Below are 21,246 nucleotides of genomic sequence, written 5' to 3' on the forward strand. Positions count from 1 at the left end.
TGGATGGATCTCTGTGAGTTTGAGGCCATCCTGGTCTACAGAGCAAGTGCCAGAGGCTTCAAAGCTACACAGAGAAATCCTGTCTTGAAAACCCCCAAAAGAAAGAAAGGAAGAAAGAAAGGCTGAGCAAGCCATGAGGTGCAAGTCAGTGAGCAGCACTCTTCTGTGGCTTCTGCAACAGTTCTTCCCTTCAGGTTTCTGTCCTGCTTAAGTTCCTGACCTGACTTCCTCTGGTGATGAACTGTGATGTGGAAATATAAGCTGAATAACAACCCTCAAGTTTCTTTGGTCATGGTGGTTCATCACAGCAACAGTAACCCTAAGACACCTACACAGCTGTGAAACCTATGAACTATGACTGTCAGTATTGCAAGATATCCCTAAGGTGCAATGGCGATACTTATATCTTGGTGGTAACTAAAAACTGCCTACGTGGACTTAAAGGTCACACAAAAGGAAGGAAATAATTTCTTGTTCTGTAGACCTAACTAATTCCCCTTAGCTAGTGAGGTCATGGATCTTAGAGGAGATTCTATTATTGTCACTTCACTAAACTAGTCTAATCCCTCACTGCATTCTAAATACTTCACAGATACCTACTCTACCACTCTGTGTATTACTCCCTTGAGACAAGGTTTCTCAGTCCACCTGGACATAGACTGGCAGCCAACAAGCATGGTGTTTCTCTTGTCACAGGCTCATGGCCACACACGGCTTTTTTCAGAAGTACTGGAGATTCAAACTTAGGTCTTCATGCTTCAGCAACATGCCCTCTTATCCACAGAGATCTTATCCACCATAAATAGATTCTTTTGAAGCAGATGGAAACCATTATCTAAAGTCATAACTGGTTAAAATGCAGAGATAGTTGACTGGTGAGATAAACAACTCCTCTGAGGCATCTACAACACAACCTTCACCTAGTATTCAGGGAAAATTGTGGAAGAGGAGAGAAATAATTGTAAGAGCCAGAAAACTGGGAAGTCTGCTGTTGTGTCTAAAAGATGATGTAGGGAAACTGCACCCATGAAATCTCAACAGTAAGGCTGATTAAAGAAGACATGACTTGGGGCTGGAGAGATGGCTCAGTGGTTAAGAGCACTGCTTGTTCTTCCAAAGGTCCTGAGTTCAATTCCCAGCAACCACATGGTGGCTCACAACCATCTGTAATGAGATCAGGTGCCCTCCTCTGGCCTGCAGGCAATGTGCAGACAGAACACTGTACACACAATAAATCATAATAGATAAATAAATCTTTAAAAAAGAAGACGTGGATATGTTGTTGTGGACAGGAGTATCTCACAGGTCCCATCCTTAGGTGAAGAGCTGTGGTTACTTAGTCACTGCAGAGAAGGAGCATTAGTCTTTCCCAGGGATGATCTTCTAATGGTTATCCAGTATTAGGTGGTCTCCAGAAGCCCTATAATCATAATCATACAAGCAACACTACATGCACTCAGAAATTGCATGTAAATATTTATTGAATATATATATATATATATATATATACACATTTGTGTGTGTGTGTGTGTGTGTGTGTGTGTGTGTGTGTGTGTGTGTGTGTGACATCTATAATTAAACAAGGTCATGAATATGAGAGGGAGAAGGGTGTGGCTTTAAGAAAAAGTCATTCTAAAAAAATGAGACACACCTTTGTTTCTTAAGTTTGGTTTTCCTTAGAAAATTCTCCACTCCAATTCCACTAATGAGTTTTGTTTTAATATTCTTATGACCAGAGGTTAGCAAACTCCATTGAAACACACACACACATACACACACACACACACCACAACTCAGACACACAAAGAGAAAGAGAGAGAGAGAGAGAGAGAGAGAGAGAGAGAGAGAGAGAGAGAGAGAGAGAGATCTATTTGGCCAATTTTTGCCAATCTCAGCTGGACACTTGTTTTTTAAGCTGAAAATAATAGAGGTAATAGTTATGAGAGTAAACACTCAGATAAAATCAGAAGAACATTTCAAGTCAGGCAAGTATATGACATTCAAAACTTAGTGTTTAGTGTTAGAGGAGCGACCATGAAGGAAAGGAGGAAATCTGAAGGGAGGTGAGGTAACAAGAAAGGCTAACAGAGCATGTGGGTCATGAAAGCGGGGAGACCATCTGGGAGAGGAAGAGGCCGGAAGAGAGGGGGACAGAGGACAGACAGCAAGGGAAAAATAAGAACAACGGTTGCTGACGCATACATACCAAAATGCCACGGAGCCCATCTCTGGATGCCAATCAAAATGGTGAAAGAAATAGCATGGCATTGTAGCCACAGCAAAACTCCAAAATAAAACAAATAGTCATGCCCATAAACACAGCATGGAGCACAGTTGGGTCAGAGTATGACCATTCAGCATGACAACATGACAGAGTTGTTCTGTCTTCAATTCTGTCTTTGAGACTGTGTCAGCAGAGCTGTACAGGTGTGACAGACCCACAAATCCTACAGAATTAGCCATCATGTCCGTTACTCAGAGTTTCCCACTTTTTTTTCTCTTGATATGTCACAAAGCATGCCATGTGGATTGAGCCTTTACTATGAAGATGTTGGATGTTGCATCATTCAAGTTCTGGCATTAGACACCCTATTGGAACTTAGAGTCAATGAAAAGTGCCTTTCTCCTTAATTGTTCTTTCTCCTTGCTGATAATACAGAACCCATTTCCCCATCACCCTGCCTGTCACAATCTTCTAATCCAATGAGCTGTTTAGTTACAACAACTCTTTAGTTCTCATAGCTTCATACTTGCTATTTTCATTCTTTTTTTTTCCTTGTGTGTCAATGTTGTTTCTTGGTTTATAATTTTTTTCTTTTTTCTTTGAATTGGAAACAAGATTGTTTTACATGTCAATCCCAGTTCCCTCCTCTCTCCTCCTCCCCTATAAACCTCCCCCCGCAAATAAAACCTTACCTATCAGATATCCTTTTTGCTCACCTGGAGGGTGAGGCCTTCCATAGGGTGTCATCAGAGTCTATTGCTATTTTCATTCTTAAGGTTACTGTGTTTCACAGATGTTATTGCATTTGAATCTTTCTATTAGATACCTCAAGTCCTTCCTATTTTTCTTCCTCCCTTTCTGTTCTGAGTGGGGAGCAGTGGGACTGATTAAGTCAGTAAGTCTTGTCATTAAGTAAGTGACATGAGCTTCTCAAGGTGAAGCATATTTTGAGGCCCTAGATTCTACAAGTTACGGCAAGCTGGCAGCGAAAGAAATGCTTTTCTTTCAGTGTTACTCAGGTTTCAAGGTGGCATCTCCTAGCCAAGAGAGGCAATATTGCTCAAGGTCAGGCCCTTGACACTTAGAGCCTGTGCATCTCTTGTTTTGGTGTGACTGTCCTCATTGCCTTAATGTCAGAGAGAGGGAGTCAGAGGTGTTAAGTGTATGAACTGTGACAGTGTAGGCTGAATACAGTTCTTCCAAGTGAGCCTTCACTTCTCTAAGCCTTGCTTTTCTTGTCCCGAAGTGGCACAGTAACAGTCTTCCTCTCAAGTGTGTGTGTGTGTGTGTGTGTGTGTGTGTGTGTGATTTAAGCGCAAGTGAGATGCAAGTGAAGCCCTGGACACAGGGCCTAACATGAGTGCATGCTCAGCAAACACCTGATGACCCTGTGACCAATGGGAAGTGAGTGATGAGGGGGTCCTCTCTGTCAGTTCCCTGCCCAGGGATTGTTTTACATGTCCTGTGTTCTTGTGCTGGAGAAGACACTGCCCATTATTTCAAGGGCCTCCTGGGAGCAGTGCTGAGCTCATCAGTGAGAATCTAGGGGCAGGATCTCTAGGCTGCTCTCTAACGCTCTCCAGGTCCAGGATGCTATGCTGGCACTTTGTCCCAGGGGATTGAGTTTTTTTGCTTCACCTTAAGAAGCTCATATACTTGAGCTCAGTGAGATTAGACTTTCATCTGGAGGCCCCCTCATCCCAGGAGTTTCCTGATGACTGTGCTATGGGTTGGAAGGGGGTCCCCAGGCCTCAGACACCTACTCTGATGTTGGAAGATTGGTTGTGGCTGTAAAAGTTTAGTGAAGGTGTGGGTGGGGCTCTCTCAGTGAGAAATGACAGGAAGGAACAGTTCCAATTCCCACAGTGCTTCAGACACTTACGTTTTGAACTCTCTCTATGATCCTGTGAGATTGCATGGTGGTTAGCATTGTCAATGTCACAGAAACAAAGCGCCTAGCAGAAATGTCCCTGGGAGGATGTGTGTGGGTAGGTTAGATTAATTGAGGTGGGAAGGCCCACCCTAAGTGTAGATGGAACCATGCCAAGGGCTGGAGTCCTGGACAAATAAAAAGGAGAAACTAACTGAGAAACAGCATTCATCTCTTTTTGTTTCACAATTAAACACAATGGGACAGCTGTCTCAGTCTCTTGTAGTTATTGAATTTCATTCATAAAAGACTAGACTCTCAATCTGTGGGCAAAATGAACCCTTTATATTTTAAATTGCTTTTGTCACTATAACATGAGAAGTGACTAATACCCCTGGGTTAATGATTTTAATGGGATACATCATGCACTTTAGGTTGTTCTGGGTCTCAGGCTCCTACAGTGTAATGTTTGGTAGGACGACTGGACTTTGAAGGGAGAGAGAAGGCCTAGGAGAACGTTGGATTTTCACAGAGATGCCAAGGTTGAATGAGGAAGAACTCATTTCTCAGACTCCCAGTGTACTAGATTCCAGTCCTGCGTCTGTCTCTATGTGCTGTGAGCTAGCAGAAGTTAACCACTTTTTCTAGACCCTGTGCAATAGAGAGAGGTCACTACTTTGATGCCTGAGAGGAGGAAGGTGCAAGGGGCGGCCTGTGTATGCTGAGTAAGGAAAGTCAGCAGAAGAAACTGTCTGAAGGTGAGGCAGTGGCTTTCCTTCTTCTCATAGGGTCCTTCTCAAGGGAAGAGACCTTCTTGGAACTCCAGGAGCTGCAGGACTCTGGGCTTTCAGAACCCACACATACTTTGAGTTCAATTGTGGGTGACATTTGGGCTAGGCTGACTGCTGACCCCCATGGTTTTTCAGTGTCTTCATGTGTCAAATGCAGCTTCAACATTGTAGACCTCACAGACATCATTTCTAGCCTGTGACTCTTAGCATTCCTCCATGGTTCCACTTATCTTCCACTTTAGTTGCCTGTCCCAGGTCCACACACAGGTGGAGACTCACCTGTGAATATCCACCATCTATATGTACTAGAAGTCACATTCCCCGGTGCCACCACATACATTTGGTTCTGAATCCTGACTAATCAGGTTCCCATTTAACAATCCCCTTACCTGATATTGGGATGTGCTTCATCCCCAATTCTTGAAAGGTGTTTTGCAATGTCAACTAAGATTGTAGTGGTATCCATGTAAGGTGTGAATGTTGAGCCTAAAAGTTAAAGAGAGGGCCATGGGTTATGTGACTGTCAGAGAACCAGCAGTAATGGTCAGGGTAGCAAGGCTGGAGTCCTATCTGCTTACCCTCACACCCTACTCTACTCACTCACAGATGCTTTTACATCTCCTGCAGAGACATGTTCCTGACCTGGGACAGTGAAGTTCACACACATATGCTGGTCTACTCTAGTCCTCTTTGTGAGTCTCTCCATTCCTCTCTGGGCTTCAGCCACCCCACCCCCAATTGGCTTCTGAGTTTCTATCTGAGAGGGCCAGGTAGGATCTCATTGTGTAGTTCAGGGTTCATATCTGGAAAAGAAACCAACTTGGATCTCCAGGACGTCCATGACCCCCTCCCCTGCCCACTCATACTTGAAGCTAAATTCTAGGTGCCAGTTGGGCTAGGTTCACCATGCTGACACTCATGGTTTCCAGTTTCTCCTTGTGACAAATGCATTGCATAGTCCAGAGCAAACATTTCTTGTCTGTGACTCTGAGCCTTCCACCATGGCTTCTCTGCTTTTATTTCATTCTTTTATTTGGGTCCCCATACTGGGGGTACCTGTATGATGTGAAGAACAATTACCTAAGTGAACTTTAAGTTCCTTTCACTCCTTCAATTTTAGTTCATCCTTATTTCTGCATACAGACTGCTCAAGTTCCCCCTTTACAAGTTTTTTTTTTGTTTGTTTGTTTGTTTTTTGTTTTTCAATCTGTGAGTGACTTGAGATTCACGGTCTAAGCCCAGTAGTTCTGATGAGATGCTCTGGCTAAAGAACTCCATGTTAAATTCCTCTTGTAGCCTGAAATGAAGAAGAATGGGCTCTGGGAAGGAAAGAGTTGTGTGGTTGTCAGAAAGACAGAGGTTGGAGTCAGGGGATCCAGTCTGTGTCCTTCCTGCTCACACTCACAGCCTTCTTCACAGTCACGTGGGAAGAATGATGCTCTCAGAGTTCCTGCTGAGAAATGGTCCTGCTCTGGGACCATGGATCTCACACATCTGTCCTGTCTCTGCACTAGTCCTCAGTGGGAGTCTCTAGTCTATTCTGTGAACTTCAGCTCCCACATGTGGGGCTCTGAGCTTCTGTCCCACAGGGCTACAAACTACAATGATACCAGTACCTGCAATTGTATGGACTTGTGCTTATTGTACTGGACCATTAATTGAATATTGTCCTGTTTAATAGTCAATATGGATCATCACTTTATTTCCACTGCCCAAGGAAACAGGCTTTTACCCTCTTCTTATTTCCCTGATGGAGACATGGAGGCTGAGGGCTCTAAAGTGACTTTTCCAAGGTGGTAGAGCCATGACTGGAGTCTGCCTCTGTCCAGCTCTAAAGTCTGGGCTTGCAACTCAAGTGTCACCAAACCCTTCTTTTGGGAGCTGGCTTGAACTTGTGCTCACCCCTCTCAGAGCCATTCTGAATGCCTGTCTCACCCCACTACTCCAGCTTCAGAGTGCTCCTCCCCAGGGGCCCGAGGATGCACTCCTGGTGAAGAGGGGGGGGTGCCAAGTTTCCCTTAGGGGTTTCCGCATGCCTCCTGGGTCCAGACTTTCCAGGGCGTGTGAATCTTTTTGACGGGAGGCTAGCCTGTCCGTGGAAACCCTGGCAGGAGGGCTCAGTAGCAATAAAAGGGTGACAGTAATTGTGGGTTGGGGCCCTTTGTGTACTTACTTTGCATCAAGTCCTTCTCTGCCTCGGCTTTCGTTCTCTGCACTTCCAGGTTTATTGGCTCTCTCATCTCGTAGTCAGGGTCCAAGACCTGTTTATCCTTATGTTGAGCCTCCTTGGTGCCACCCACTATCTTGGACAGAGCTGCTCCCATAGTGATAGAATCCTCAGATGATGCTCGCACTGGTCCTGCTTCACTTCTCCCTTCGGTTGTTGCTCCAAACAGGAGGCCAGGGCTTTCTTGTCTCTGACAGCTGTTATGCTTTGGTAAAGGGTGTTTGATCAGGATTGATGGAGGAGAGCTGGAAATAAAGAAAGGGTAGGGTAGCGTCTATAGGGACAAATTGTCCTCTGATCAGAACATCTGAAGTACTCAGGTCTCTCCTGGAGATGGAGACTGTGTGTCCAGGTGCATGGGCTTGGACTCTACAGTGCAGAAGAGGGAACTCTGGGAGGAAGGTTTATCAGTGGATTCATTCTTTATAGTTTCATGAATGATGCCAATGGATGTTCTCTACCGTGTTGGCTTTGCTGTCAGGCAGGTGTGCTTGTCATTATGCTGAGTTGGAGGGGGGTTCAGTTTGTCTAAAGTTTCTTCTTTTTGTTTATTAACACCATCTATCTGACCCCGAGGACCAATAAAAAGAAGGGGAGTTTATTCTTTCATCATCTGCTTCCTGCAGGAGGGGGATGACAGAGGTGGGGCTAGGATCTGTCCTCGGGGCTTAGTGGGACAAAGGTTGGCTTCATGAACCAGGAAAACAGTTCTAACTTGATCTGCTGCAGTGTATCTTGTTGTTGTCGTCATTCACTCCTGAAGAAACCTTTAAAAATAGTTAATAGACAGGGGCTATAGTGAGTAAGATGGGATTGAGATGGGCGACCCAGGAAGCTCCTAGCCAGGGTAACCATTGTCCTCATGTGGACCTGTGAAGCCCATGATTTTCTCCAGGAAGAACTTGTGTAAAACTTTTAAAGGACAGGGTAAAAATGGCACATAAAGATAAAGAGGAATGGAGTGATCTACGGGAGGAGACAGAGTGGAGGGGGAAAAAAGCCCATCCTTAGGAAGATGCCTGTCACTAAATCACTGTCTGGTCCTTAGTTAAGTCTTTGGCCCTCTCGACCAGCCTGGGTTTGTTGGTGCCGTAGCTGCACTGTTCCTAGAGGAGAGCACAGTTCCCACCACTAGCAGCAGACAGGAGACCTATGTCTCTTTAACTTTGAGAGACACAGCATCAAACACTTGTCTCAGGCATAGCCGTGGAAAGTGATGGAGAAGAGGAGTGGGAAGGTGGACATCTGGGGAATGGAGGGTGGCGAAATGTAGGGATGGGAAAGCAAGGGATGGAAGGAGGCAGGACATGAAACATGACAGCTGGGAGGATTAGAGGATGCTAATCAAGGGGGAAGGGTTGGGGATGGAGGAAAGGGGAGTTGGAATTACAAGGACAGGAGCATGAGAGGATCTGAAGACAGGCATGGAGGATGCAGGGATGGAATGAGCAGGACACTCACTATTCCATGTTCTTCATCCTCTTCCTTTTCTAGTGTCCCACTCTAAAACTATCAGTCCTTCAGCCATCACTGTGACAGAGGATGAGGTAGGGAGAGGCAGCACAGTGGGGACTCAAGAGCCCAGTCTGAGTTTAGGCTAGGCCCTGTGAAGGAATCTTTAGAAGTCTCTTGTCCCTGGCACTACACAGAGCCTTAGTAGGCTCTGGATTTGGGAGGACAAATTACTCTAGAAACCCAAAGATCCCCATGGACAATGTGGAGGTTAGGCTGACCCAAGACTTTCTCAGAGGCTCTGATGAAAGGACAAAGTGAACATTAGAGCTGTGTCCTTGTCTCAGAGTGGACTTGGCAAAGCTGGCCTAATGTTGGAGCTAGTGTCCTAAACGAATTGAAGTTGTAGCTTCCGGGTTCCCAACTCTTCCCCCTGGGGTGTGGCTATCAGTCCTAAGGCAGCAGTGTCCGAGGGCTCATGTTATTTTTGCAAACATTGTCTGACTTAGCTCTGTGCTGACCTTGGCCACCTTCCCTTGCAAATAGCCTATACGAGGCTGTACGTTTTAATAAGTTTGTATGGCATGAGTCATAGGATTATGCAAGAATTGCTGCTCCCAGCTATTGCTTTTGTCTTCTTTATTTCTCTTTCCTTCTCCTCCCTCTTAATACCTCACTATTAATGACCCTTATTCCTGCAGCTTTAGGTCAGACAGGAGAGAGGAGGGTGCAGGATAGGCTATGACAGGAGCAGGCACATGAAGTATACAGGTGAATCCAGCAACCTCCTGCCCACCAGATTTGGGCATTAGAGTCTTCCAGCAGGGGCTGGAGCCTGGGCCCTGGATATCAGCATGAGGTCCCTGTCTAACACAGTATACTCTAGTGCAGTCAGGGCAGCACTTACCTTCCTACTCAAATGGTTTGGTGGAGTCTGTTGGTCCCACTACTCACCCTGCTCTTCTCCAGTGTTCACTGGCCAAGGTTCCTCAGCTAGAAATCCTATTCTGTGAAAGTGAAAGAGACTCTGGCTCCTCCAGGAAGCTACACATCAGAGTCTGCGCAGATGCTCTTCTTCTGAGCTCTGAGAATGTAGGTTGAATATTATTCAGCTCATTTCCTGTTGTGAAATTTCTGCAGGTGCCTGGGCTGGATGAGTACCATTGAGAGCTTCATCCAGGCCTGCAGAGGCCCCCCCTGCCTCCTGAGTCAGGACTCATGCTTGAGTCTCAGTTCACTCATCTACTAAAGTGGGGCCTCCCAGGTGTGCCAACAAGTCCCAGTTCAGCAGTAGCTCCTGGATCTCCCAGATTTGTGGATCTCTGCAGGTCTCTCTCCTCCCTGTAGGCTGCCCGGCCCACAGGCTCTTCATTTCAGGAACTGGCTCTCAGGCTCCAAACCCTGGGTCATTTCTCACTCCTGGACTCTCCTAAACCTCAAATATGGTATTTGGTTCCTACCTACATATTTTTTTTTGCCTGTTGGCGTGTGTGTGTGTGTGTGTGTGTGTGTGTGTGTGTGTGTGTGTGTGTGTGTGTGTGTGTGGTCATTTTGGCTGTGCTGAGATGCCTTGGTGGTGTGAGTAAAAATGGCTCCACGGCTCATATGTCTGAATGCTTGTCCTCAGTTTGTACAACTGTTTGAAGAGGATTTGAAGTGTGTCTTGTTGGGGGAGGTGTGTCACTAGGGGCTGGCTTTGAGATTCAAAAGCCCACACAGCCCCCTCCCTGTCTGTCTGCCTTGTGCTCAGGCACAAGCAAGGAATCAGGAAGCAAGCTCTCAGCTACTCCTCCAGCACCGTGCCTGCCTTCTTGCTGCTGTGCTCCTAGATATGATGGTCAGAGACTCCATCCATGAACACCAAATGACATCTTTTAATTTCCTGTTGTTCCTTTTTTCAATCTGTCCCATTTTCTTGATCACTAGAGTCCTCTTCAGAGAGGCCTTGGCTCTGCCTGCATCAGGAAGTGCTTGCCCCACTCCCCTCTAGTAGATCCAGGGTTTTGTCCTGTGTTAATGTCTTTGGTGCATTTGGAGTTGAGTGCTCTGCTCTGCAGGGTGAGGGGAGAGGCTCATTCTTCTGCATGAGGGTATTGAGTTTTTAGCACCACTTGTCAACAAGGCTTTCTCTTTGCTGATTAATAAATACTTTTGTTACCACTGAGTATTTTTGTTTGTTATTTTGTTTTACAACAACAAAACCATTATTTTTATCATCTAAAACATTTTCTATCCAAAACATTTTTATTCAATAGATTGTTTTAAGCTAGAACATATTTGGTAAGTTATTCAAGAAATACATCGTAATAATTTCAAGCTGTGTTACTGTAGTATGAAAACACTGCCAGGGTACATGATTACCATAAAACTTGACTGTTAGATTCATAAATCTTATTCTGTGATCCCAGTGATCTTAGTAGTTTGAAAACCACACACTTGTTACATGTACTTTGTAAAATCATTTTTAATTGCTCTTGGGTTGTTTAGACTTAAGACAAGGAAAGAAACATTAAATAAAATTAAATTTCTTGATTTTAAATAATCTGATAATGTTTTAAACAGCAGTTCATTATATACATTTTCACTCTCAGTTAGCATTTGCATCTTGTGTGTAGCCTTATTTGTGTTTGTTCAAATATTTGTTGATGAACTCTTGTGTGACTTCTGGGGAGATGTAAAATTGACAACAGTTCCTAACTTCTGACCTCTCCATTGCCCAAAGATGACTCCTTAGCTCAGAGGCATTTATGGGAACCCCTCCCCTGAAGTTGCCCCACCCTCTGTCACCAAGTTCTTATTACCTTTGGCTGTCTGCTCTAGAATTGACATAAACTTTGGTTCCTAGTGTCACCTAGTGTCAAAAAACCAGAGGTGACCCCAGGCTCACACTGCTTTTTGTGTTCATGTATAGTATGCTCTTGCCTTTATCAGGCACTGTCCATCTTGGGAAGGTTTGCTTGTTTCGCTAAAGTCAGGTATGTTGGGAGCCACAGTCAGGCTTGAAAGATGGATTGACAAGGATTCAGAGGTCTGGGTCATTCAGCAGCTGTGTCCAGACCCAGCATATCTGCCACATCTGGAAGGAAGCACAGCACACTTGTTAAAGCAAAACATGCTTGGCCATGACTTTTCATGCAACCATGAACCTGTGGCAGCTCCTGCCATTAGAGCTTATGGACAAGTGTATAGGATGAAGAATCAACATTGTGATGAAATGGTAAAGATATTAATGCACTTTGAAGATTTGATGACTTTGTCAATATGGTGTTGGAATATGTCACAGTTTGAAATTATACCAGAAGAAAGAAGGATACAAAATTAGACCAGAAGTGACTAAATGGAAATTATGTAACAGTGCTGGCTCCTGGAGGAGAAGAGCCTGAAGTAAAAATGGATTTCCTTGAGTTATGCTAGAGTCTGTATTCTTTTAAACTGTTAATATTTAGACTCCACAAAGATAGTTTCCATTAAAGGAAAGTATTTTGAAGTATCTATCAGGTCCAAAGGAAACCCCTGTCCCCCAATTTCTAATGCCCATTTTACTCCTGGGGACCATTCCTCCTCATTGTCATAAGGGACAGAAGGCTATCTGTGGTGCCTATAGGCATACTTAGGCCCACGCTGGCCTCTAGGTTCACCCAGTACCTGTGACTCTGCTCAGGTCTTCTCACCCTGCCCCCAGCCTAAACTTCTCCAGCTCATGAATTTCCCTTCCCCAGCTCCCCATTCCTGTTAGCCCCACCCTTTTGGCCATGCACTTTCTTTTTGATCTCTCTCTCTTTTGTCTTCCTCTTTTGATTTCCCTCTCTTGTTCTCCTTGAGCCCTCTCATGACCGAGTCTAGTCTGGCAGCCATGTTTAGTCAACACCTTTCTCTCCCTGATCCGGACCCTTCCCAATACCTCTGGCTGTCCTCTCCCTCATATCTTCAGTAAAACCTTCCCTTCAACCATACCTTGGATTGGCCCTGTCCTCACTTTATACAATATACACTTCTTGTTCTAAGCTAATAATCGTTATTTTTGTAAAAACAGGAGTGGTTTTGTTTTTTCCTAAAAGTGATGAAGATATTTGTGGTTAAAAAAAAGAAAGAAAGAAATGAAAAAAGAGGGTGGAAGTTTGGTCCTACAGGAAATGGCCTGGGATGAGCAACTCAGCAACAATCTGGGCCCAGATCCAGCATGTTGAGTCAGTTCACCCCAACATCTACATCTAAGAGCATCTGGGGCATGTGAAGGATCCATTTCTGCAGACCAAGAGCCACGGGAACACCCTGACTCTAGGTAACAGCAGGATATCCAAGATGAGTGTCAGGGATGGTGCAGTATCTAAGATGTGTGAGACACCAGAAACCTAGAACAAAACCAAAAGCTTATTGTAATGAATATTTGCATGTATAGGTGTTTGAGCAAAAAAATTGCTATGTGACACACTGCCATTTCCAAAGACACCGACGAATGAATATGTGATGCAGAAGTGGGAAAGACGGAGGAATGAAGTGGTGCGGATTTGGTGGAGAGAGGCAGAAATAGCGACACCAGCTGTGATGAGTGTGAGAGAAGGCTTCAGTTGATGGTGGAACTTACTGTTATGCAGTAGTGTTGGAAGGATAGTGAAGAACAGCTCATTTTCTTTGTTGGACCTCCATGAAAGATCTCCATGGTCCATACTTCTCCTGGAGGCCATGTTGGTATTGGTAGTCAATACTGCTGCCTGAGGCAGTGATAAAGTCCCAGGTCAAAATGATGTCCATGGTCTATGCTTCCATCTGAGGCCATATTGATGTCAGTGATCTATGCTGCCACCTGAAATCATGTTGATGTCCATGGTCCATGCTACTGTTGAAAGCCACCTTTGTGTCCTTGTTCCTACTGCAGCCAGGGCCTGTGTTGATATCTGAGGCCCATGTTACCATCGAGGGCCATGAAGGTATGCATCGTCTATGCCACTGCCTGAAGCCATGCTGATATCTGTGGGTCACTGCCGAGGGCCATGTTGATGTCTGTGGTCTGTGCTGCTGCCAGCGGCCATGTTGATGTCCATGGGCCTGGTTACTGCTAGGGTCCATATTGGTGTCTGTGGCCCATGTTACCCCAGAGGCCATGTTGATGCCCTTTGCCTGTGCTGATGATAAAAATTTTGATGGTGTCTGTGGTCTGTGTTTCTGCAGAAGGCTGTCCTGATGTCCATTGTCTGTCCTCTCACAGGAGACCAATTGAGGTCTTTTGCATATGCTGGTTCTGGAGACAATGTGGATGTTCATAGTCTGTGGTATTGCCAGAAACTTCGTAGAATCCCATAGTTCATGCTCCCACCGACTGTTAAGGGCAAGGAAGCCACTTTTGCAGTGATATTGATGACTGCAGATGCACAGTTGATAAAGAGAGACACAGAAGGCTTCTGTGACAACCCCTACCACCATTCTACCACCCCCAAATGTAATAGCAATGTAAAATAAAAGTAAAGTGTGGTTCTCCATGATTGATGAGTTCTGCTGGGGGTGCAGGTGGAGAAGGTCTCAGTTGTCTTTAATAAGGTGGCTACTGGGAGTTTGACCATGCTCCAGTGAGTATATGGGCAACAGAAATTGGACTCATTAAAAAAAAGAAATTGGACTCATATTTTTCCTCTTCTCTCTCTCTGTCTCTTTCCCTTCCTCCTTTCTTTTTTTCTTTCTCTATCTCTATTTCTTTCTCTTGTCCTTACTTCTTTTTTGTAAGAGAGGTCACAGGGGTAGGGATGAACATGGGGTACTGGGAAGTCAGTGTGATTGGGGTATATTATAGATATTCCCAAATAATCAATACAAATATTATGTTGGAAAAACAAGAAGGGAAACCATGTGAGGCATCAGGAGACAAAGATTGTGGTTTTTAATTTTGTAATGTTTCTCCTGGAAGACACAAGATGTTAAATAAAACATTCTACAATGTAAAGAAGGACTAGGCCAGAAAATGCAGCCACCTCTACCCCCACTCACTAACGAAGAAGCAGGTTCCCTCTGCTCTCTGTTGTGACTTTGGTGTCAGGTCACACTGATAAAGACATTTTATTGCTAGCTAAGCCACAGCTGGTAACCTTACACAAAACTGTTCATTAATGGATATTTATAGAAAAAAGTCTGTTCCCCCAGCAGACAGCCACTTAAGTAAATAGTTTTTTCATTTTACAATCTAATGTCAAATAAGTTTCCCTTATGTAAGAGACTGACTTTAGAACATTTAAAAATGACAAACCCTTAATCAACGTTCAGATTTTAGAAGTTTCACTGTCATAATTGTGTTCAATTATCATTAACATGAAAGATGCAAACTTGTCAAAACTCCTTTGTTTTTGTTGTGTAAATCGTATTTCTTCCAAACCACTGGCTCGTGTTGGATGAAAATGGACTTTAAAGTTTCCATTTCTAAACACTTATTGTCCCTTATTAAAGATCTGACACTTAGTGCAGATTCAGGAGTGTCTTGGTGACACCAAAATGTGTTTGCACTAAAATGACCATAGCTATGTAGGAGGCACAGATGGCTTCTTGAGACCCCAGCACAGAAAAGGCCTCAGAACATTTCTTGGAAGGAAAATTAATACTGAGATATTCTGTTCTCAGCTATTTTCCCTTTGAATGTGTCTATATCTGACTGAATCAACAAACCCTTGGCCACTGTCCAGGTGACTTGTCCTCTGGAGGAGTCAAGTTGAGAACCTTAGTTAAGGGGACTGTGTCAGTGTGGATTTGCTGCTGGACCCTGAGTCTGTCCTGTCCAGCTTGTTTCTCAGAGCATCCTAAGGACACCAGTGAGGAGGTGTGGGTTACCTGCAGCACTCAGTGACCTACATTCCTGTAAGCAACCTGAAAGTTAACTTGTTTTTATACAACAACAGCTCTTGATATCAAACTTAGTAGACCCAAATGTATTTTATTTGTATTGATTTTAAGAAGCTCAGACTTAACTTTATATTTACAAATTGATATTGTTGTTGGTTTGTTTTTACTTTTAGCTCTCATGGCTCTTTCTGGGGGCCCTGCCATGCAGTTCCCAAATAAATAACAGGGAAGCTTATTCTTACAAATGCCCGGACTTAGATTGCCTTGTTTCTAGCCAGTGTTTCTTAAGTTATCCACTACCTTTTTAAATTTTTTTTTTATTTTAGAAGCACTCTTATTTACATATCCATCCACTCTACCTTTTACCTCTGGGTTTTACCTTTCTCTGTGTCTGTATATCTTTTCTTTACTTCCTATTCTGTGATTTGCTGTGTAGCTGGGTAACTGGTCCCTGGGTCCTCCTCTCCTTTCTCCCCCCCCCCCTCTCTCTCTCTCTCTCTCTTTCTTTCTATGAGACAGGGTTTCTCTGTGTAACAGTACTGGCTGTCCTGCAATTCACTTTGTAGACCAGGCTGGCCTTGAACTCACTGAGGGCCACCTGCCTCTGTTGTGATTAAGGATCTTCTATCTTTCATCCTTCTTACCAGATTTCTTCTCATAGTTATTCTCTCTGCCTATCAGCCACACTTATCCTTTCTCCTGTCTAGCTATTGACTGTTCAGCTCTTTATTAGACCAATCAGGTGTTTTAGACAGGCTAAATAACAGTTTCAGAGTTAAACAAATGCACCATAAAAGAATGAAATACATCTTTGTATCATTAAAACAAATGTTCCACAGCATAAACAAATGTAACACATCTTCAACTAATATTCTACAACATTACATTTTAGCATTTTCTCATATTTTCAAATAAACCCAGGGTGTTATATCTGTTGTACACATTTAATAATGTTGACTTGGCTTGTAACACTTACTTTGTTTAGTTTTATTTCTAAACTCCCAATGAATCAAAATAGCAGAAAGGGAGGTCAAAACTTGGAATTATCTCTTGTCAAATGAAAACCTGGAGGATACAAGGTAAGAAGTGTGTGGAGAAGCTGGCTGCCTGTGGCGTGGTGAAGGGCTGGAGTTAGAATAAGGAAAATACTATGTTCTGAGACAGAGAGAGAGGGAGAGCTCCAGAGATTCACACAGGCAGAGCTAGCACACCTGCAGAGTCCAGAGGACAAGATGGGAGGCACCAAGAAGCCAGGCTAACAATTCTGGCCATGGGCCTGGCAGGGAAGGGAACAGAAGCTTGATCCAGAGAGAAGCCAGGTGGTCTAGGGGAAGTGAATGGCAGGCCTATCCTTGTGGCAAACACACAGCTTGATCCCCAGGTTCTACTTTGGCAGATGGGTGATCAGTAGAGGATCCCATTTTGTCATTGTCTTATAAAAATTTAAAAAAGCCTGCGTGTCTGTGTGTGAGTGTGTTCTTGAATGTCTAATGTGGGTGCTTGAAATAGAAGTCCAATCCTATGTCTGCCCCATTTTAAAATAGTATGTAAGTTCCTCTTCCTTCCTTCCTTCCTTCCTTCCTTCCTTCCTTCCTTCCTTCCTTCCTTCCTTTCTTCCTTCCTTCCCTCCCTTTCCCTCCCTCCCTTCCTTCCTTCCTTCCTTCCTTCCTTCCTTCCTTCCTTCCTTCCTTCCTTCCTTCCTTCCCCCTCTCGCTCTTTTTCTTCATGGTTTCTCTGTGTAACAGTCCTGGTTGTCCTGGAAGTCAGTTTGTAGACCAGGCTGGCCTTGAAACTCACTGATATCCACCTGCCTCTGCTTCCTGAGTGCTGGCATTAAAGGTGTGTGCCACCACTGTCTGGCCTCTATGGCTTTGCACTCTTATCTTCAGGCAAGCTTTATTTGCTAAAGTACAAACAAAACACCACATTTCTGTACTGTATACCATGTTGCATCACGTGACTTCCCCACACTGTTGATTCTGAGCACACAGCATGAGTACTTCGCATTGTATGAGCTAGCAAAGCATGCGACCCCTATTATTCTCCTGAAACACCTTGGTTCAGAGTCTAGGGCATTGTTTGCAGCAATTACAGCATTTCCCAGCACGTGCATGATTTTCTGCTCTTATAGAAATATGATAACTTCCTCATAGATTATGAAGATTTAAATATTTTCTAATTTTTCAATCTTGTATCAAATTAACACATCTTTGCATTGTATTATGGGAAAACATTCAATTTTTCAAATTTGTGTTTAGAGTTGTTGAATTGAGATTCACAAAGAGATGCTAAGTGACTTTTGGCTTGGGTTAAGGACAGAATTCACACAAGCTTCTGGGATGTGCACTGCACATCTGTGTAAAGTATGAGAGAAGCAAAAATCCATCAACTCTGAGAGACATTGAAGTTTGCCTATGTCTACAGCATCAAGTATTCAACCGAGATTTAGCTCCTCATGCAAAAATAATCAAATACATCTATCTCATTAGTTTGCAAATTTGCTTTCATCTTTTGTTAAAATTATATATATTGGTAAAATTATATTACAGCAGAGAGTTGTTTAAAATAAATTTCTTTTAGATTTATTTTTAGTAAAAATACTTGAATTGTATACTAATTTATGCAGCTTTATGTAAAAAATTTTGGGAAGAGGGAGTTGAGGTAAAAATATGTGTTTCAATATTTTTCCTTTTATTGAAAAATATATTCTTTTCTCTTACAATATATCCTGAGAGTGGCTTCCTTTCCCCTACTCCTTTCAGTTCCTTCTCCAGCCCCCTCCATATCTAATCCCTTGCTATTTTTCATTGGAGAAGAACAGCTTTCTAAGAGATAACAACAAAATATAACAAAAATATGAGATAAAATAAAACCCATCACATTGCAAAGAAGTTGGACAAGGCAAACCAATAAAAGGAAAAGAGGGCCACGAGAAGACACAAGAATGAGAAAGAAACTCATTTACACAAAAGCTATAATATATACACAGAGGACCTGGGGCACATTTAAGCCCTGTGCCTTCTGCTTTAGTCTCTGTGAGTTCATATGAGCTCAGTAGATTCACAGGGCCTTGTGTCCTCCATCCCCTCTGGCTTTTACACCACTTCCACCTCAACTTCTGCAGGGTTCCTCCAGCTCCTTGGGGAGGAATTTGATGGAGACACCATATTTAGAGCTGAGTGTTGCAAGGTCTCTTTCTCTGTGTAATGCCTGGTTGTGGGTCTCTGTGTCTGTACCTGTTTTATGGATTTTAGGTTGGTTATCATTTTTTTAACAGGTAATGTCCACATATAAGTGAGTACATTCTGTATATATTTTTTCTGGGTCTGAATTACATCATTCAGAATGATTTTTTCTAGTTCCATCTATTTGCCTGTAAATTTGATGATATCATTTGTTAACAGCCAAGTTATACTCCATTATGTAATTGTACCACATTTTTATTATCTATTCTTCTGTTGAGGGACATCTATGTTGTTTCTGGTTCCTGCCTAAATTATGAGTCAAGCTGCAATGATCATGGTTGAGCAAATGTCCTTGTGGTAGGCTGAAGCATCCTTTGGGCACAGCCCAATAGTGGTATAGCTTAAATTTGTGGTAGATCAATTACCATCTTTCTGAAGAACTGCCTTATTGATTTCCATATTGTCTTTACAAGTTTGAACTTCAACCAACAATGGAGGAGTTTTTCCCTTATTCCACACTCTCGCTAGCATGAGCTGTCACTTGTTTTATTGAAATTAGCCATTCTGACAGATGTTAAGATGGAATTTCAAAGTAGTTTTGATTTGCATTTACCTGCTGGCTAAGGATGTTGAACATTTCTTTAAGTGTTTTTCAGCCATTTGTGATTTCTATATTGAGAGTTCTCCTCTTAGATCTGTACCTCATTTTTTAAAGATTTAAAATACTTTTAACATAATTTTTTTATTGATTCTTTGGGAATTTCACATCATGTGCCTCAATCCCATACATTTCCAAGTTTTCCATGTCTGCCCTTCATCTTTGTATACCCTCCCCACCTCCACACCCCTGCAAAAAAAAGAAGAAAAAATCCTTTAGGTCTTCCATCTTAACAGCCTCTCCATCACCTCTTCATTCATCTCAGTGTTATTGGGAGTTGTGGTGTGTCACACAGTATTCCCTTTTGTCCAAACATCTTTACTGGGAAGTGTTCATTGCAATGAGTTCATGGTTCAAGGTCTCTGGCTTCTGTTATATCATCAGTATTGGACCCTCACTGAAACTCTTCCTTGATATCCTACTGTTGCCCCAAGTCATGGAGATCCTGTTGTATGGTTTGGTAAGACATGTCCCTTCACATGCTCCTAGTAGGCTGTAGGTGGGGTAGATATTTTGGTTGTTCCTTTTCAAGCTCTGGATGCAGGCCTGGGTGGTAGCTGAGTTGGTCAGTCTGGGCATCTTCAGGGACCCCACCTTCTCAGGTGAAGTGCAGAGTCAGATCTCCCTTGCTTGAAATAATGGCTGCCAGGGATGGGTGGAACCAACTCTCCTACACCCCTTCCATAGGGGTCAGTTCTCAGAAGCCCATGACAGTGAGGGGCAGTTGCAGGTAAGAGGCAAGACCTGTTGTTCTCACAGGGACATCGAGGGGTGAGACCACCTCTCCTGTGCTCAGTTCACCAGGACCACTCTCCAGCCTCCAAAGCCATCAAGGCCAGCTCTCCCTTGAGTGGCAGGACCAGTTCTAATGGGGGATTCAAGGGGTAGAGCAAGCAGAGCAGGCCAGGGAAACAGTTAAGCTAACTTAAGACCTTCAACACCCCTTCCTCTCCTCCAAACCCAATTCCCCAGTCTCATCCCTGTCTCTGCAATAGAAGACCTGCTACAGGCTTCCTTCCCTATCTACCCACATCTCCTGTGGATCTCACATAACTTCCCCTCCCAACCCCTCTCTCCCCACTGATTGTTTTATCCCAGCCTCTAATTCCAGTAGACAACCCCTGATAACCCATAGGCTATTCCTGCCAGGAAATCAGGTAGGCTGTCTACAGATTTTCCTTTTCCCTTCTGTTCTTCTAGTTCCAATCCACCAGTCTCATCCCCAGTGCTACAGCAGACCTTCTGTGGTGACCTCTCTTCATTGTCCCTTTCCTCATTTCAAGGAGACTAAATTAACAGATCCTGTTGAGCACTCTGATCTCCTCCCCTCTGTGAACTCCCTCAGACTCTTAGCCTATCCACATTCCCAAGTGTCAGAAATACATTTTACTGGGAAGTGCCAGGGACCAAACCATATCAGGGCCATAAAATTTCCTACCAGGCAACAAACAGCCATCGATTCTCCTAAAATCCAGAGAAGAAACAGAAACCAAAGAACAAAACACACCCAAACAAAGACAAATTCATAAAACAGCACCTAGACCTATAATCATTCTAATTCCAGGTGACTAGATGCCGGAATAAAAACAAAATCAGCAATAGCCATGTCAATACGTCTCCACTAGCCCCCAGTGGCCACCCATATCAACTCCAGGAAAACTTCGTACCAGGCAACAAACATGCATCACACTATCCTAAAATCCAGAGAAGCAACAGAAATTAAAGAACAAAACACACAACCAACAAAAACAAACCCAGAAATCAGCACCAAGACCTATAATATTCCAAATTACACATGTCTATATGTCAACAGAAAATAACAAGCAATAACCACTAGGACACCATGTCTCCACTAGAGCCCGGCTATCCTACCACCGTAGGTCCTGAATAGTCCAACATAGTTAAAGCACAAGAAAAAGAACTTAAAATACTATATGAATATGATAGAGGTCCTCAAGGAGGAAACTAAGAAATTGCTTAAAAAAAATCAAGAAGAAAACAAATAAACAGTGGAAGG

General features: G+C 43.5%; 1 protein-coding gene and 1 pseudogene across 7 annotated transcripts in view; one reads left to right on the forward strand and one right to left on the reverse strand.

Annotated features, from left to right (window-relative positions):
- Nucleotides 1-9,637, reverse strand: part of LOC100756987 (NACHT, LRR and PYD domains-containing protein 1a) — an 83,364-nt gene extending 73,727 nt beyond the window's left edge. For 3 of the 7 annotated variants that reach the window (XM_035447926.1, XM_027426851.2, XM_027426856.2), the window contains exons 1-3: nucleotides 9,472-9,621; nucleotides 7,059-7,879; nucleotides 5,275-5,371 (exon numbers count right to left, since the gene is read on the reverse strand). In XM_035447926.1, the coding sequence (XP_035303817.1) occupies nucleotides 5,275-5,371; nucleotides 7,059-7,209 (248 nt within the window). In that variant the 5' untranslated portion in view covers nucleotides 7,210-7,879; nucleotides 9,472-9,621. Of the gene's footprint in view, nucleotides 1-5,274; nucleotides 5,372-7,058; nucleotides 7,880-9,471 lie in introns of those variants that run through there. The other 4 variants (XM_027426854.2, XM_027426852.2, XM_027426853.2 and 1 more) reach the window with 4 other exon arrangements.
- Nucleotides 9,638-11,686: 2,049 nt separating this feature from the next.
- On the forward strand, nucleotides 11,687-13,746 carry LOC100757563 (annotated as a pseudogene).
- The last annotated feature ends 7,500 nt before the right edge of the window (nucleotides 13,747-21,246 follow it).

Source organism: Cricetulus griseus, chromosome 7 (genome assembly GCF_003668045.3).
Source record: "Cricetulus griseus strain 17A/GY chromosome 7, alternate assembly CriGri-PICRH-1.0, whole genome shotgun sequence".
NCBI lineage: Eukaryota > Metazoa > Chordata > Mammalia > Rodentia > Cricetidae > Cricetulus > Cricetulus griseus.